General features: G+C 51.3%; 4 protein-coding genes across 4 annotated transcripts; 1 reads left to right on the top strand and 3 right to left on the bottom strand.

Annotated features, from left to right (window-relative positions):
• Window positions 1–1681: 1681 nt before the first annotated feature.
• Z519_03642 (uncharacterized protein) lies at window positions 1682–4457 on the top strand (the record flags this gene model as incomplete). Its single annotated transcript, XM_016761392.1, has 4 exons — window positions 1682–2072; window positions 2275–3095; window positions 3189–3290; window positions 3384–4457. 4 exons carry the CDS (start codon window positions 1682–1684, stop codon window positions 4455–4457), a joined length of 2388 nt encoding a protein of 795 aa, XP_016621730.1.
• Window positions 4458–9708: 5251 nt separating this feature from the next.
• Window positions 9709–12039, bottom strand: Z519_03641 (uncharacterized protein; the record flags this gene model as incomplete). The annotated part of the gene is made up of 5 exons (XM_016761391.1): window positions 9709–10318; window positions 10373–10702; window positions 10762–11477; window positions 11602–11832; window positions 11878–12039. The coding sequence occupies 5 exons, from the start codon at window positions 12037–12039 to the stop codon at window positions 9709–9711; spliced, it is 2049 nt and encodes a 682-aa protein (XP_016621729.1).
• A 1331-nt stretch (window positions 12040–13370) lies between these two features.
• Window positions 13371–14854, bottom strand: Z519_03640 (uncharacterized protein; the record flags this gene model as incomplete). Its single annotated transcript, XM_016761390.1, has 4 exons — window positions 13371–13712; window positions 13767–13980; window positions 14037–14203; window positions 14252–14854. 4 exons carry the CDS (start codon window positions 14852–14854, stop codon window positions 13371–13373), a joined length of 1326 nt encoding a protein of 441 aa, XP_016621728.1.
• A 584-nt stretch (window positions 14855–15438) lies between these two features.
• On the bottom strand, window positions 15439–16821 carry Z519_03639 (uncharacterized protein; the record flags this gene model as incomplete). The annotated part of the gene is made up of 2 exons (XM_016761389.1): window positions 15439–16442; window positions 16530–16821. The coding sequence occupies 2 exons, from the start codon at window positions 16819–16821 to the stop codon at window positions 15439–15441; spliced, it is 1296 nt and encodes a 431-aa protein (XP_016621727.1).
• Between the last annotated feature and the right edge of the window lie 9 nt (window positions 16822–16830).

The following is a 16830-nucleotide window of genomic DNA, read 5'->3' as shown; positions in this document are numbered from 1 at the left end:
AGAACGTCATCTCAGCCATGCTGGGGCAAGCCACCGGGGGACCACCATTCCCCGTCTTTGTACTCGGTACAATACGCCCCAATGCCTACCGAAGTATAGGCCGCTACCCGGGCCTAGGGCTTTTGACTTTTCACTAGTGGCTTGGTAGGTCGCCGAGTCTACATGGATGATTCCGTCACTTCGTTCCTGTTTGTTCCTGCTACTCGTACAGTCAGGGAATCTCGTTAGAAGACTCTGGAATCCTACAATGCCTTGGTACAGGTCGAGCTTGAGAAGTGGGGCGTGCTTTCTGTGATATCAAAAATCAGCGCTGTTTCTCTGCTCATACGAAAAAGACCGAGCGAGAAGACCGCTGGAGTTTTCGCAGATTACGAGAAGCAGCTACTCTGCTGGCTCAGCATCAGAGCGGTCGCGCTCTATGTGGCGTAACCCGGCGATCACCTTCTACACCGCCTCGAGTCTACACACCAATTCTTCATGCGCGTACAAGTTTTGATCTTTAGCCTGTGTCGAGCCCGCGCAGAATCAAGGAACGCAGCTCCCGTCGAGAGAGATCGTGACAAGCTAACACTTTGTGATAACTATTTTGTGCGTAGGAAGCGAGTATTTGACGTACACACTCGGATTCTCAGCACGCCATCGACTTTCACGTCCAGCATATACGAAGACTGTGTGTCAAGATACCACACTGAAAGGGATAGATCGGATGCGTGTGCAGATCGTTAGAAAATTGATTCGCCAAAGCGTTCTAACTTAGGCTTTACCCGCCAGCACTTCTATGCAGCACTATGAGAACCTGTGGTTTGACAGCACTATCTCGGCTCCCACCCTCTCGGTTAACTCCTGCGATATATTGGAAATTTCAGCCAGCCCAAAGACGATGGCAAGATTCCAGACCCCCGACCGATGCCTGTGTATCACGTGTCCAGTGACAGATTGGATGCCGCAGCATCAAGTTATTGTCGAAGTGTCCCCAACAGTCGCATCCCCTGCTCAAACAGGCATGGGCCGTACGCCTTTCGTCTAATGGACGACACGGCATGCCTGCCATCTCTTTCAAAACTCATGCAATCAGAAGCGAAGGCCATCATCTAGAGGTTCAACAATCCCGACATATCAATTATAGATCAAGGTGGCTTGCGCAACTCGGGGGCCCCAGGAGACTAATCTGATGCCAAGCGAGTAAGTACCGCATTCAAACTAAACAATACGAGATTTGGTAGTGAGAGCGACCAAATGACGCGTAAACAACAAATTGATTCGCTCGAGGATGGCTCTATTGACCTGGGCGACCTCTCAGCTGATTTGAGCGACAGCTCAGTATCGTCTTCAGTTTTCCGGGCTGTCTCCCGGCTGCATGCTTCGTCGACCATCTGTGCTGTGGCCTGAGTGGAAATCAGCACAGTTCGTTCGAAAACAAGGAGGCATATCCAGCAATCATTTGCCTCTTTTCAGCTAGGGTTCGCGGAATATGGCGTTTGATACTGCAGTTAGAGGGAGCACTTCTCTCTACAAGCGAATTTCTCGCTGCTTAACAACAAAACTCAAAAGTCGCAAAAATAGGATGATTGAGGAGCTGTTGCCTATAAATTCAAGCCGTTTCCACCTCTTGCGGGTTTCTTAGAAGTGTGCCAGGACCTTGGATTCACCAAATCGAACCTAGGAGCGAAACACGACCACCATGGACAAAACAGTCGAGATTGTAGAATACAAAGGCAAGATCCCCACGTTAACCACTCTCGTGCATAGATTCCGAAGCAACCTGATAGCACGTTACGCCGAGAAACTTGGGTGTAAGATTTCCGACGATGATTCCTACGTCATTATGAAGAAATGGTTGGACGAAGCCGACACCTCCGAAGCAAGGGCCTATGCATACCTTGAATCGCTCACCGATGTCCCAAGAAATCCGAAGGCCAGTCCAACTGGCGGTGATGATATTGTCAGCCCAAACTGGCTTGAGGCCGTGAAACCTTGGTTACATTGCCACTTGTGCATTACAGATAATGCTAAGCAGTTGAGAATATACATGGGTCACCAACAACTCGGCACGGACAAAAAACAACTTTTACGTGAGTACTCCAAGCCAGCTATGTGACACTGGATTTCTACCAAGAGATGGATTTAATACGCGGATTCCTGTGGCTGCTGTCACGAAGAGATGCCTTCTCTTGTCGAGGTTAAGCCATACACGCACCTCCTCTTCTCTCTGCATTGTCCTTGTGTATGGGTCATTTATTTTCGCTTACTGACGCGGTCTTGAAATATTTGCAGTGCATTTCGTCAAGAAAACGGATGCCGGGCAGTGGGAATACGTGAAGCCATGGGGACCTGTCAAGCCTACGCCGCCCCCTGGGAAGCCTGACCCCGAGAAGCCTGTGGTCCTCGCAATGGGCGCACCTCGTACAAGCAGTGTCGCCGTCGGCACCACAACAATGGACGACGCCCTCTTGGACCCTCGGCTTCTGGACGACTCTCCTCCGCATCCTCTGTCCACGGATGACACTCGGTTTCTAGAGAAGGCCGCCACAATTCTTGATGCCGACAGTGGCAATGGCAACAGCGAACCATCTCAGCCTGCGGTTGCCCTGGGCGTGCTCCCACCGAACCTTTTCAGCGGCTTTGGCGGGCTGGACGCGTCATGCGCTTTTGGGTCTCTTGAGAGTTTCAAAGCGAATGTGTTCGATTTATCCATCTCCAACCCGCTCAAGATATCTACATTTACCTGTACTGGATCCGACGGCAAAACAGCCCAGTACACCGTTCCAAGCTACCTCAATTTGACCTGGGGTACCGTATCCGAGTACTTTTCGGCGACCGGTACCTCCAAGGTCGACTTCATTCACGATCTTTCCGACACGGTGGATCTAGGGTTCGACTTCTTCGGCTTTGGCGCCGAATTCAAGCGAACGTTTGATGAGCACACGAAGGAGGAAACCTTCCAGAAGTACATGGCTCGATACGACCAAGAAATTGTCTACAAGGTTGGTCTGAAAAACAAGGATGAGGTCAAGGAACACCTATCTCCTGATTTCAAGAAAGCCTTGGCCACCTGGACTGCAGAAAAGATAGTTGATCAGTTCGGTACCCATTTCGTGAGTCCTGTCCCTTGCCAATCATCACTTCCCGTTTTGTGTCAGTCTGCGCCTGATTTTTTTGATGTTTGTGAGGCTAATTCCTGGTCATAGATGACGGAAGCTTGTTTTGGAGGTCTCCGAATCTACTCATCCATATTGGATGAGTTGAACAACGTCACCAAGCATGATCTGGTTGATGCGATCGAATTGAAAGTAAGTTCAAGCATGTTTAAGTTATCCAGAATTGCAACTCAACACGCAAACGTCATGTCCGGCGAATGACTGAGAAACAATAATTAACTTTAGGCTCCTATCATCGACCCCGATACTGGGAAAAAGGTAGGGAACGTCAACACAAACCCAAAAAGCGAAGACCATGTTGTCAACACCATTCTACAAACTATGGATGTACTTAAGACCAAAACCATAGGCGGCACTGCTCCGGATGGAGAAGCTTTGCTCGATTGGAGACAATCTCTGGCATCCAACCCTTCGGTTGTCAAGTACAAGCTCAAGTCCCTTGACACGCTGGTTGACGATCCGACCAAAAAATCCGCGCTGCAGACAGCCATCAAAGCTCGTCTGGCGATGACTGAGCCAGTAGACGGTTGCAACGTGCTTGCAATCCGGGTCCCTCTCAAGCCATATTACTCGGACCGAGATTCTCGCGGCAAGCACGACATCAGCGTCGCTTACCCAGACGTCCCAAAGGGTTGGTATGCTGTTGGCCAATTTGCCCAGCCTGCTGCCCTGGAGAATGCCTTCTACGGCAAAAGCTACTGTATTGCTGTGCGAGGCAATCCCAACTTCGAACTCGACCCGGACCGTGCATGCCCTGCGTTGTTCGGGGCGACATCCGCTAAGCGACGCTGGTACACCGAGCGCCAGGGCAACAATTACGGCATGTTTACTCCGGTCTTCGACAGCTCTTACCAAGACGACCTGCTCAAAAAGTACCCTGCCCTCAAGACGTCTCCGCAGGTGCCGCTGATCGACCAGTATCAGGCACTCGGCGATATTTTCGAGCCCGCGGTGGACCCACAGGCTATCCCTCGCACCTCGTTGGAAAACATCGCCTGCTTTCACACCAGCTGCTTGAAGGAGGTGCCCAAGTTCCCTCCAAAAGTCTGGATTTGGGATGACACAAACACACATGGAACGCCTGATGTGACCGTCATGGGTGCTCCGAACTTGGAAATGCCGGATGGGAAGTCGAAGGAGCGGCGACAGTTGGTTATCCAGGCGCCCGAGACGGGTCCATCGTATATTTTCAAGTGTCTGCCGCGAGGGGATGACGGCAGCACCGAGAAGTGGTACTCGCTGGACTGGGACAAGGTGAAGTGGATGGAGAATAAGTGGATGGCGGACATTCCGCACTGATGCAGTTGCCGGTGTAGTTGCCGCTCGAGGGATGATTCAAGGCCTCTCCTTTCTTGAAGGATTTCCTACGCACGTGTGTCGCAGAGTAGGGTAATGCGGTCGTGGACAAAGCAGTTAAGGGGAGCTTTCTTAAGGGTGCTTTGCCCCCGGCTTAGTATTTTCAACTCAGTCACGATATCTCTTATTGCTCAAGTCATGACCAAATTGACCTCACGGAGTCATATCTCTTTACCCGTGAACAAGAGTCACCCCCTCCAGGTCAGGGAAACAGCATATCCATCAGCGTGGACACAAGGTACAAAGTGTAGCACAGAGCATCAGCCTAGGATTCAGGACACCATCAGACAATTCCTGTGTCTTGGAGTCCATTGGATGAAGACCATGGTTTCCATCCGGCAACCACTCCACAGTGTACCTCCAAGCTCCACCACGAAAGCGCAACGAAAAATGAATCAACAGGGGTGCAGTAGATGAATAGGGGGAGACCTAGTACATCTAACTAAGTAAAAGGATGGAAGAATCCGAGACCGCAAAGGATTCTTTAACTTTATCTTATTTTTTTTGGAGGCTTCTTACGCAGCGTTGACAAGGCTGAAGAAAAAGGGGGGGAGCGAGCGTCCATAAATTTGCCTTAGAAACCCCCCTTCAAGACATGGATAGGCAAGGGATACATCCATTCCCGCCCTATCGAGCCTACTCACCCAGCTTAAACCCAACAGTAGCAGCTATGTAACTAATCACCACTTCTCCGGCAAAATATCGAAGCCTCTTCGTTCACGACAGGGAGGGGTGCTCAGAGCGATCTACGCGAAGTTTACATCAAGACCCCGCTCTCTGCTTGAGCAGCCGCCACGTCGCCATTTCTGCGCTGGTTGAGGACCATGGGATGTATCGTCGTATTATTATCATTCGCCGCTTGCGTGATCGTTTTGACAATCAACTCGCAAACGGGCCGGGTTTGGAAGCGCCGAGATGGATGCAGACCGCATTAAAGTACTGTTTGAAACCGAGCTGCCTGTTTGGTATTCGAGGAAAGCCCTGACTTTGTCATGTAGAACCACAAAAAGGCTTGGTGTACTCCAAAAGATAAGGTGGGAATTTTTGCGACTCGAGGAAGTACCCTGTGCGATTTGAATCAACGGGAAGTGAATGATTGGATGGGCTCTGTCTCAAAATTTATGACTGTCGTCACTTCTGGTGAGACGATGTTGCCCTCTCATGCGCTTTGTCGCTCCTTTACCTGGGATCCCGCATATTCAGGCCCGGGAATATCAAGAGAACATCTAGATAACTACCAGTTGGTCAGAGAGATATGATCAGTACTAATGCTGGGAGGATATATCGGCGGAGAAAACTTACCCTGCGCCGGTCCCAAACATCTCACCCCTGCTCATCTTCATGAATGCACTTGAAATTCAAGAACATGATGGTGCAGAGAGTTCTGATGCCAAGTTGAGCCTAATTGAGCCCATACTAGGACAACTATGCCTATAATGGCTAAAGGACGAAGATGGTGTATATAATTTGAACTAGAGCGCCGTAAGAAACGATTGATATGCCATCATAGCTGCCGTCATGCTGTTCCCAAACTTGTTAGTGGCATTAGGAGGAAGGTTAAGCGTAAATAATTTTAATGCAGTTTATAGCCAATTGGAAGATATCTGAACTACCGGATTTTGGAATGAGATTAAATCTTGCTTTTTACCATGTTTCTAACGAAGTCTAGAAATTAAACACTTGGTCGGGCGTGACAGACAATTTGAGATGTAATCATATTATTTATCCTCGGTTGTAGCAACTGGACACTGTTCAGTTGAGCTTGCTGTAGTAGCGCCTCTCCTGTATTCCTTTGTAAACTGTACACCCCGCGTGGAGAGAAGGCATCATACCATAGTCGCTCAAGGTGGACCTTATATTGAGGATCAGGTCCATCCTTTTCTCTTCATATGCTTTTGGACGAGAATGTTCTGTGCCATGAGAGACAGTGATCCTTTCGGAAGAGGAACCAAGCTTGCTTCAATTGTGTAAACAATCTCTTGAAATTTGTGTTGACTTCAAATTGGGGTTAGAGCACATATCCTCGGCGTCCCAGTTGACCAATTTTTGCTACATATCATAAAGTTGGCTCTGGCGATAGACCGAGTTCTGCATTGCTAAGCGATCGAGTCTCTGGTATGCAATCAGTAACCCATCAAGATCGTCAGCTAAAAAAAATATTAGAGAATCCAGGGAAACAAGAAGCAAAATCAAACACCATTTTGGCCCTAGTCAGTATTATGTTGGCATTTATAGACAATTAGATCAGCTGGAGAGAAGTAGAAAAAGCATCTAACTTGAAGTACGTAGAATAGAAAGCCAAGCATACAGTATTTATGAGCTGGAGATGAAAACGGAGTTAGATCTTGTGACGGACTGAGACTCTGTCACGAATCCACCGTTGTTTCCAAGTTCCCTACGCCCTCCACCCGAATCGGGTGGATGGTATAGGAATAAAAAGGATAAGGCAAAGGATGGTTAAAGCACAAGGCTATCAGCTGACAAGGCTATCAGTTAACGCCGCCTTACCCTTTTCATTCACGTGCTACGGTAAGAAGTTGCTAAAGAGACAATATGAGAATGAGCTGTAGGTGCCCGCTTGCGAAGTGTTTCATCACACAATGTCTGGTGGACTGATACCCTCTTCACCATGTGGCTTCATCCCAGTGCGTTTTGCTGCGGGGGGAAGTTAAGACGAAGTATTCATGCCTTCAAGAAACAGAGAGTATGCCACTTCTAACAGTAGAGACCACTTTCTGAATCGGCAACCTCCCAAATCGTTGATAGAGTTCTATCCTAGTTGAGATGAATGCGTGGAATGATATAGGTACTAAGGTTTTTTAAAGGAAGCTCCGCTTGTTCTGTTGTTGACTCGGCCTCCCGTACAATATGCTGGGGTATGTAGTTTCCCCATTCGGGGCTGACATCTGTTCCACCAAGAAGATCAGACCGGGTAAAGACGGTGAGTCCTTATCAATGCAGCTGAGGAGCTATGTGATTAATCTATTTTGGAAAATCTTTCCTCTTCGAAACATGCCATGGCCAGGATACAAGGACTTTGGGTACAGGGAGAGACTAGGAGGCAAGTAGCACGGGCTATTATACTGAAAGTAATGGGCCTGGCCTTAAAAGAGACTCCATTGAAATGGATGATGAGAGAATATTGGAATTCGAAAATCAAATGACCGCTCTCAAGAAAACTGTCTGATCCGGGCAGCCTTGGAACTGGAGACTGAGACAATTCAGAAAATTTTTGGGCGAGTTAGCTAACACAATGGACGCCCTCATCGACTCCAAAGTTGGGGAGAATGAATGACTGGCACTGAAAGATATAAAAAAAAAGGCGACGGGAGGAGGCTTATAAGCACGTGAGCTCGGCCAGTGAATCTCTCCAGGAGATTCTTCGGGAGAAACACAGCTAGGTCTCGAAATTTTTGGATCTCTTTGCTGGAGAGATGCGACAGCGCGGTGAGGATGGAACGGTTGCCCAGAGGATCATACAGGAATGTGCGACACTGGAGGCATCATTGGGTCGACCTATCGTCAGCGCAAACTACACATTGGACTGATAGCAAAAGCTCGACAATGTGGTAGCCTGCGGCCAAGGTCCTATCCCGAGGCAGATCCCGACAAGGGGGAAACACCTGCTTCTCAGCATTAAGAAATTGTGCTCCGTAGTCAATGGGCTACTTTTTGGATGTGCAAGATATGTCTGGTTATGTGCCACCTATCGAAAGGGCCATATATTCAGCCGGTCCGGTCACGTGCAAGGATACACGAGAACTCGCTCGCAACAGACGTGAATGAAGAGGGATCCTACACGGCTCTCTCGAGATGCTATGACTTTCAAGGAGTTGAAATGGGGATTGCACGAGTAGATATTGCTGCTCGCGTTCCTTTTTGTTTGAAGTCTCAAGTAGCCGAGTCTTCGCTAATGGGCTAGTCAAGGGCGTGAAATAAGATGGTGTCCGCGCTGTCGTTCCCAATGGCGTTCGAGACTATGTCCCGCACTTATCCAGCACCTTGTCGGAGGCATCGCCCACGAGGTACAGCATGGCGCGGATCAGGTCGGCGTCTAGGGTTTTGTTCATGTCTAGATCCATGTACTCGGCGATGATGACGACTACGACTGCGAACATATCATGTTCCAGCCCGGCATTATGCGTTGGATCTATCCCTGAGCGGGTGGAATCGGCCTTGCCTTTTCTGTTGTATCGGTCTGTCTGGGAGCGGATACATGTTGCATTCGACACGAAAATGAAGAGTCCGCTCTCCCGAGCAAGATTTGGGATCAAGGAGATTTGAGAAGGTGGCGATCGGAACTGTTAAAACTCCAAGGGCCCTCATGCCTACGAACCCGGTGTTTACTAAATTTTTCCCGCAGCCTCCCCCTCTTTTTCTTCCCCTCCCATGACTGTCCCATACCTTGTCCTACAAAATCCAGATCCGTCGCCTGATATGTATCACAACAGATCGCGATCTCCCTTCCCTGACATCCCAACAAATACATGTATATGTATGTACCTCGCACTCCTAACTTCGACACGACGTGACTCCAAGTAGTTTCGTTAGAGCTCACAGCGAGAGGGAGACCCGCGCAGCTGGCCCGACCCGCGAACCGCGAGCTCGGCTAGCCACAAAGGCATAAGCTGCAGCAGGCACGCGGTCCAGGCCAGTCTTTTCTCCCTACGTACCCAGTAACAGGTCCTCGGTACGGAGTACCCAACGAGGACAATCTGCTAGGGTGATAGATGATAGACTTTGTGTCCTCTTCTCGCTCATATTACCTAGCTATGTACTCAGTACCTGGTATAAGCACTTTGCATCAAGCGAGGAAAGGTTTTCATGTTATTGACGACTGGAACCGCCGACCGGTGGAATGAACGAGCATCGTACCTGTCTAGTGCTTGCGATGCAAGGGACTTTTTGGGGGTCCAGAGCTGAGCTCGCAAGGGATCACGTGACACATCTGGGCGGTATGACGATTCTCATTGGTTGAAGGGCATCGCCCTCAGGAGAGGACAGGCCTAGGCAGGGACCATGAGAATGGGCCAGCTTGTGGCCCTTGGTGGTTCTGAAGGAGCCACTTCTGGAAACCTTTTCCGGTACAGCAGTTTTGCTGGAAGGCCACGACTCGTTGGATTGCCACCCACCCCCTTTCCACTTGGGATACCGAGACCCTCCAGCGTACCGCCTAAAAAGCTGGCCGCCCTACCTAGTTATCTTCACGATTTTCCATCTGGTCATCCGTTAAAACTGCTTCCCATCTTGCCAGCAACTCGCCCATCGTGATGTCCTCACCGTCGACAGCGTCTTTTTTGACAAGAGCGAGGTTCGGATAGATGCTTCGGATTCGTTTATGTGCTCCCACCGTCCACACTGTCTTGTCGAACTCGTCCAGGATCTCGTTCAGTCGCTGAGGGAGCTGAACCCCCATCAACTGCGCCGTCGGTCGCAACATTCGGAGCATACCGGCATAAACCAACCAGCGCCGTGCACCCATCATCAAGTACATCGTCAGGTCAATGAGTGCCTCCTCATTCTCCTCTGATTGACATGACGGGTCGCGCAGCGCTTTCAGAAGAATAAAATAAGCAACTGCCGCCGTCTGGCAGCTGCCCGCCATCACACGAACGAGGCCGTATGTTTGGCGGAATTGTCGATACAGGGGGAGCATTTGATGGATCAAGAGGAGGGAGGTGCTGCGAGCAGTCATGCCGGCGGTCGGCAGCATGTTGAGAGGAGCTGGAGCAGGCGAAGGACCCGGTGAAGTTTCGCGGTCAGAAACCTCGCTTAAGGTGAGAACGCACGAATAGTAAATGGCGCTGATCTGGTTAGCCGGCCATCCACACCCAGTTGATGGGTAAGAACTTGCTTACTGTAGCTCAAACAGTGGTCCTGGCGCCGCAGGGCTGGCTTGCAACGCTGCCGGTAGATTGTCGTGCCAGTCACGTAACCTCACCATCAGCTGCAGGGGTACATTCTTGTTGGCATGTTCTTTAAAGGGCACGCTTAATGCTACCCCGTATGCAATCTCAGCCAAGTCACAATAGGCGTCAACCAGAGTTTCGCCATACAGTGGCTCTGTTCTCCCTGCGCGCGGATATGGTTTCCACTGCACCGACCTTAGAAGGTCTTCTCCGGTGAAAGGGCGCGCCACTGTAGGTGGCCGCAGCGTAGGGGGTTTGAGAAGGAAAATGGCAAATATCCTGTCCAAGTCAGCGGAACCGGATGCGGATCGACAGATCGGCGCCTCAAAGATACTCACGTGTTGCAGCTAAAGACCGACCAGGAGACGTTCAACATGGCTGTTTTCATTTTGTCCACAGACTCGGCAGGACAGTCACGTGGAATTTTGATCTGGTTACAGAGACCCAGCTCTTGGTACATGTGAATTACCTGCGACATGGTTGACCAGCCGAGCTGATCTTTTCCGCGCATATTTTGGTACAGCATCAAGAGGTACAGCCCTTGCAAGTTGGTCATGGAAGCGCGGCCTTCCTCGCGGTCCCACAGGCGCCTTGCTTCTTCATAAAAATGCTCGCCCCAAGAATCCGGATCGTCAGGGTCAGAGAAGGCCCCAGGTAAGTCGGAGTAGCTGCAGGAGAGGGCAAGGAGGGCGTTCACTAGGAAAGAGGAGCAGAGCGGACTCATGATATCACCTGCTGCCATGGCTTCGATCAGAAAAGGCTCGTGAAGAGGATGCATGAACGTGTTCCACCAGGTAAAATAGAGGGAGACCAAGTGTGAGACGAGGGTATCATCGTCCGTGACTGTCGTCCAGGGTCTTGCTGTGAGATGGAACAGGGGCTCGTCCGCCATCTGCTCGACACTCATGGTCTTCCTTCGAGTTCTGGCCAGCGACATCTGCTCTCCAAGATTGGCGGCTTCGGCTCTCAGCTTGAGAAGCCCGTCAATGGTGGCGTCGGTCTTTGGACTATTTTCCCGAAGCTTTCTGACACTTTCATCAATGAAAGCGTTGATCTAAATCCCGAAGACGGTCAGCGTCGTCCACTCTGCATGAGATCTCACCAGATCGTGTTCTTGGAAGGTGCCCTTTCAGGTCTCTGAACTTGACAGTGACCCCACAAAGGCCGGATCGGCTCACCGTTGACAGAGGCGCATCATCTCGAATCAGCCGGAAGAGATGCTGGGCATCATTTTCATCACTTGATCGAATGGACCGGAGCAACCCAGTCAAGAGATTCCGATGATTCTCTGTACCCTCCACCATCTTGCGCTTGATAGCCTCCTTCCGTCTTCTGTCGAGGTCTTCTCTGAACACACATTCGGTATTGGAGGCGATACAAGCATTGCAGGGTCCGGGTGGGCCACTGCACTACTAGATGGTCAGCCATGGAGGTTGTGCAAAGGAGAACTGGACGGCTCGTGCCTTTCTCCTCTTGGCCTTGCATGCCTGGCACGCTGCGGTCGCGTTGCTCCTGCCATTGCGGGTGATGCTCCTGCCGCGTGTTGGGATCGAGGGCCCGCCAGGCTCTTCGGGCGCCGGGTTTGCTGGCGTTATTGGCCTCAGGCGCTGGGACATGGTGGTGTCACCGGATACAATTTCCAGGCCGTGGCTGTATCCCAGCAAGTCGGACGGAAGTTGTTTCCATGGGATTGTAGCGGCAGCTGCGGCTCTGGCTTGGGCCAAGATAAGCGCAGAGGCTTGCAGGCGGTCACGCGGCGGGTCTGGCTACAGGCGCTTGGGCTGGAGCAGCTGGCAACGCTCGATTCTTTGCGCCACGATCCAAATAATTCCAGTGGGCAAAAAGGGACGCTGGGTTTCTTGTTCCGGCGCAGAAAACTGTGGATCCCTGGACAGCAGTGACGTCGCATGCACTAGCTCGATATGGCTAGCTGTTACTGGCTAGTGTCAAGATGCTGTAATAGTATCCAGTACAGAGCGTCGATCGGGTAGAACCTTGTTCCCGTCGTCGTGAATGATCGTACTGGATACTGGCACGACGCCAAGATTGAACGCCATGTTTTTTGTCTGACAAGTCACTTATCTCCGAGGAGAGGAGGGACTTAGCTCGCTACTGGGTAGTTACCAGTGGGAGGCATCAAGCAACCTCGAGCGGAAGGACGAAGCCTGTCAGGCGGGTGGGGACTGACACTGAGATTGAGAACTGTCTGGTTGATTACGTAAATCGCTGCCACTTATCAACTGCGTCAGCCGTGTCTGTCTGTCTGTCTGACCGTCTGTCTCAGCGAGGGTCTGCCAGTATACCCAGTACAAGTTGAAAGGACGTTGCGCTGTGTCAAGAGGGCACATATCCTCCTCGCCACCCAGCCTGGCTCTACTTGTATCTCGCAAGTATTCCTTCTGTCAAGGGGTCCGAGAACGCGACTGTGAAACGCCACTGCTGTTCCAACTTGGCCAAGAGGCTGCTAGAGTGACGCTCAATATTATTCTGTCTGACCACATTTATTTCTCTCTCTTCCGTTAAATTTCTTCTAATCTGCATCGAGCAAGGTCGGCCGAGTTGTTCGGGCAGAACTCCGCGTGCTCCATACCTACAGGTGGGTATTTGCCCAGGGAACTAATAATACCTCTTTACGTATTAACTAAAGGAGAGAACGGCTCTCACAACTCGGCAACTCTGTACTCGGTACGCTGGTGGAATTTGAATTTGATCAATGATCAACGCAAATGCTACTGTATAAATGTCCGCCCGTGAGACAGAAAGCAGCCAATGGTGCCACAACCCGCCAGCTGGGCAACTCCCCCAAGCTTTCTTCCAGCAGAACTCAGCTGTACTGGGCACTGGCCTTGAAAGGAAGGCGGTCTCCAAAAGGGTTCTTTGATCATCAATAAAGCAGATTCCCAGCACCCCCGACCAGCCGGAGCCGTCACAACCCCTCGACGGACCCTTATTCGTCCCCTGCCTCGTCCTCGGCTGCGGTCCTCAGCTCATAAGCCAGGTCATAGCATTCAGCCAGGAGATCATTCACACTTCCTTGCCCTTCGGGGATGTCATTTCCAATTTGGAACTTGCCGTCGACCCGCATGTTGTCGATCGAGTTGAGCTTCATACTGTAGGGGTACAATTCTCGCGGGTTGGAGACCCCTCCAGCCTTCTTGACTTCGATCAGGCATTTTCGCAAGGTTAGGAGTTGGTTGTATATGGGAAGGAGAGCTTCTGACACGGGCTCGGACGCAATCAGTAATTGATAAATATAGGCATACCCTCGTCGAATCAGGTAAAGTAGTGTCTGCCGCAACGGGTCAGTAATGGGTTTGAAAACATTCATCTCTGTCGATCTCACTCTTTGCGCATGCAGGTCCGCGGGATGGCCGTCGGCGTCAAAGAAGTTACCGTCCCGTCTCGAATCGTCGATACGATCCAACTTCCTCTGCCACATGAACAAGTCGGTCTCACGGAGGGACCAAGCTTGGGTCATGGTCAGCCGATCGAGCTGGTTGCGAATTTCGATGAGTTTATCATAAACATCCTGGAATCGCTCGTCGATTTTCCCTTGCCTAATCCGAACACGTTAACGGGGGAGAGTCCCGTGGTGAGGGGGAAGGGCACGTACTTCTGTTCGACAATATCGGTAAATTTGAGGCACCTTTCGAGGAGAGGCACTACCAAGTCTTGCCCACCCTTGACTTCCCCCTGTTCGTTTGGGAGTTTACCGTCTTTCATCGTCGCTTGGATCTGGAGGAGTTGGTCCCTTAGTTCGTTTAAATCTTTCTGACTAAACTGCGAGCCGGTTAGCAGAGTGCGACGATATGCGATCCCCGCAGATACCTTGGTTCTCGTATTCAATGCCGCAATAGCTCGAATAATGGAGACTAGCTTCTCCCATATCGGCGTCATTTCTGGAGAGAGTGCGGACAGGAAGTTGCGCAGCTCCTGCAGCATTTCCCGACAGACTTCCAGGCGATATTGGATGCGGGTCAACAAATGATGAGAGTATTTGTCCTTGCCGTAATCGAGAGTAGTCTGCATCTTTTCAAGGGTTTGTTCCAAGCTAGTCAGGTCTCTCTTGCTGTAAAACGCAGCTTCTTTGAGGTGTTGGCACAGGCGCGTGATGTTTCCGGTCATGGCGTACAGCGCAGGCGCTTCGTTGTTCCGTCCCACAGCCATGAAGAAAAGGGAAACGAGTTGAAGGCAGTCGTCCAGGACGGTGTCGACTCGGTTCTGCAGTAAATGCTCAGAGCCGCGGACTTCGTTGAGGATGGAGACTTGCTCGATGACCTGCTCGTACAGGGGAAGGACGTCGGAGGACTTGACATAGGTGCTTTTGTCTTGCTTGAGGAGGAGCAACTTGTCTCTGACAAGGAGCAGCTTATCCAGAATCGGCTTCTCTTGAGGCCCGACGGGTGCAGTTGTAATGGGTGAATCAGACATGATCGGTAGCGTTCATCTGAGGCAAGAATTGATAATCTGGGGAGGGGCAGCGGTTGAAAATGGCGCAGCGGGTGTGCACACTAGAGATGTCAGGGTAGGTTCTTCTTGATCGTTCAGCGGGCGTTGACACGATTGTAGGATAAGTTGACAAGTGGTTCTCAAGCAACAATTGACGGATGCTCGGTTTGGCGGTGGACAAGTTTGACTGCGTTTGCCTGCGCATTGCATGCACAGTGAATGTGGTGGGATGCATAGGCTCGGCCTCAGTATGATCATGGAATTGGTGGGCATTGCCGTAATGCTCGAAAGACCAACTGCCCCGCGTGGCTGGAACTGGAAGCAGGTCACTAATCAGAGGCGCCACCGAAGAGCGCGAGCCCCCGAATAAATGGAAAACCCGTCCGTCCCGGGCTAGCCTGATGCCCAGACTGGTGGGCTTACTAACCATGTTCGCCGCCTAAGTTAACTCCCCAGGCTCCCTGGGGCTGCCCCTCGCCTTGGCATTTTGCTTTCGCGGTCCGATCTCCCCACCTTTTCGCGATGCTCTGGATAAGGCCGTGATCCCCAAGGCCGACAGCCTCGTTCTAGCCTCGTCTCCCTCTTCCTGCGTACCACCACCACGTCGATATCGTATCCCAGAGACGGACATTTCTACTGCAGACTCCGGCAGCCATGCAGTCGCGCCACGCACTGTACATCAAGATCACCATACTCTGCCCTTCACTGGTCTGATTGACTGGATTCTTGCTTGGGACGTGTCCAACATCCGCCACGGGGCTCACTCTTCCGTCGCGGCTAACACGCTTCGCGATTGCCCGACGATTCTGTTCAGCCCAGTCGAGGAAGGATGGCACTCCATAGACCTCTGGTAAGAGAACTGCTAATCGGTATGCTGCTGAAGCCATGAGTGCAGTACCGGCAGCATCTCCATACGCCCAGGCAGCAGATCGATGTGACGGCCCATCCAGATAGTTCTTCAAGAGACCCGACTTCTCATCCCGTCGCTGCTTCATCGTGCATAGCAGCATAGCATCAATAATATCTTTCAGTGCCGTTGTGCTCCTAGACTTAAATGTGTCGTACTGGACCCGATTGATTGAACTGTCCGGAGGGGGCAGCCACTTCAAGATCGTGGCCAAGACGTGAGTCATTCCTGCTACGGCCCATGCATTGCTGGTAAGCCAAACATCTGGGTCCGAGCAGCATACTCCCGGCTCTAACTCTGCTGGCTCTGAGATAATGTGCCGCCACAAGCCGTAACAAGTTTGCCCATCGTCAAGCGAGATGCTTGTTCTCAAGACGGCGTTGTAGAGCTGACACTGCAACACAGCTGTTTCCAAGATCTGCATCTCCTGTGCTGCCACACCGTAATACGCCAGGAATGGAGGCACCATGTAGATGAAATCGCCCCAAAGTTCAGGAGGCTCATCACGGTGTGAAATAGCTGAGTGTGTGGCATTGACATGGAACCTCGTGGCCTTTTTCGTGAGGAACTCGGCCTGTCGCTTTGCAGCCTCATAGTAAGTTCCATCATACTGGGATAGGAGCAAGGCGGGTTTGCCCAGAGACGCCGGGTCCGCTGCTGAGCCTATGACGCCGTGAGACTGGGTGATACCGCGATAGAAGCATATTCTTTCTTCTTAATCATGAAGCAAGTGCTGTTGTTATTACTTACCTTCACCATCAACCAGCAGATCCGAGCTGTTAGTCCATATCACAGATCTTGCGTACGCAAGACCCTCAACTTTCGACGTGTCAGCAACCCTAGGAATCCGCCCGCGCGGAAACGGATCAGAGTCGAAGATAGTCAGCTCTCGATCGTAGAACTCAAGGAGAGCTTCTGCGAATGTCCCAAACTCCCAGGAGCGTGAAGTGATCGCGCGGCCTCGGGCAAGGACCTTTTGCGGATCGAAGCCTGCGTCTGGGGTGGAAAGAAGGATCCAGACGGCGGCCGCGCATGCAGCCATGGCCAGAGA

This window comes from Cladophialophora bantiana, assembly GCF_000835475.1.
Source record: "Cladophialophora bantiana CBS 173.52 unplaced genomic scaffold supercont1.5, whole genome shotgun sequence".
Classification (NCBI taxonomy): Eukaryota; Fungi; Ascomycota; class Eurotiomycetes; order Chaetothyriales; family Herpotrichiellaceae; genus Cladophialophora; species Cladophialophora bantiana.
The sequence above is the reverse complement of the archived record's forward strand: the minus strand, read 5'-3'. Positions and strand labels throughout refer to the sequence as shown.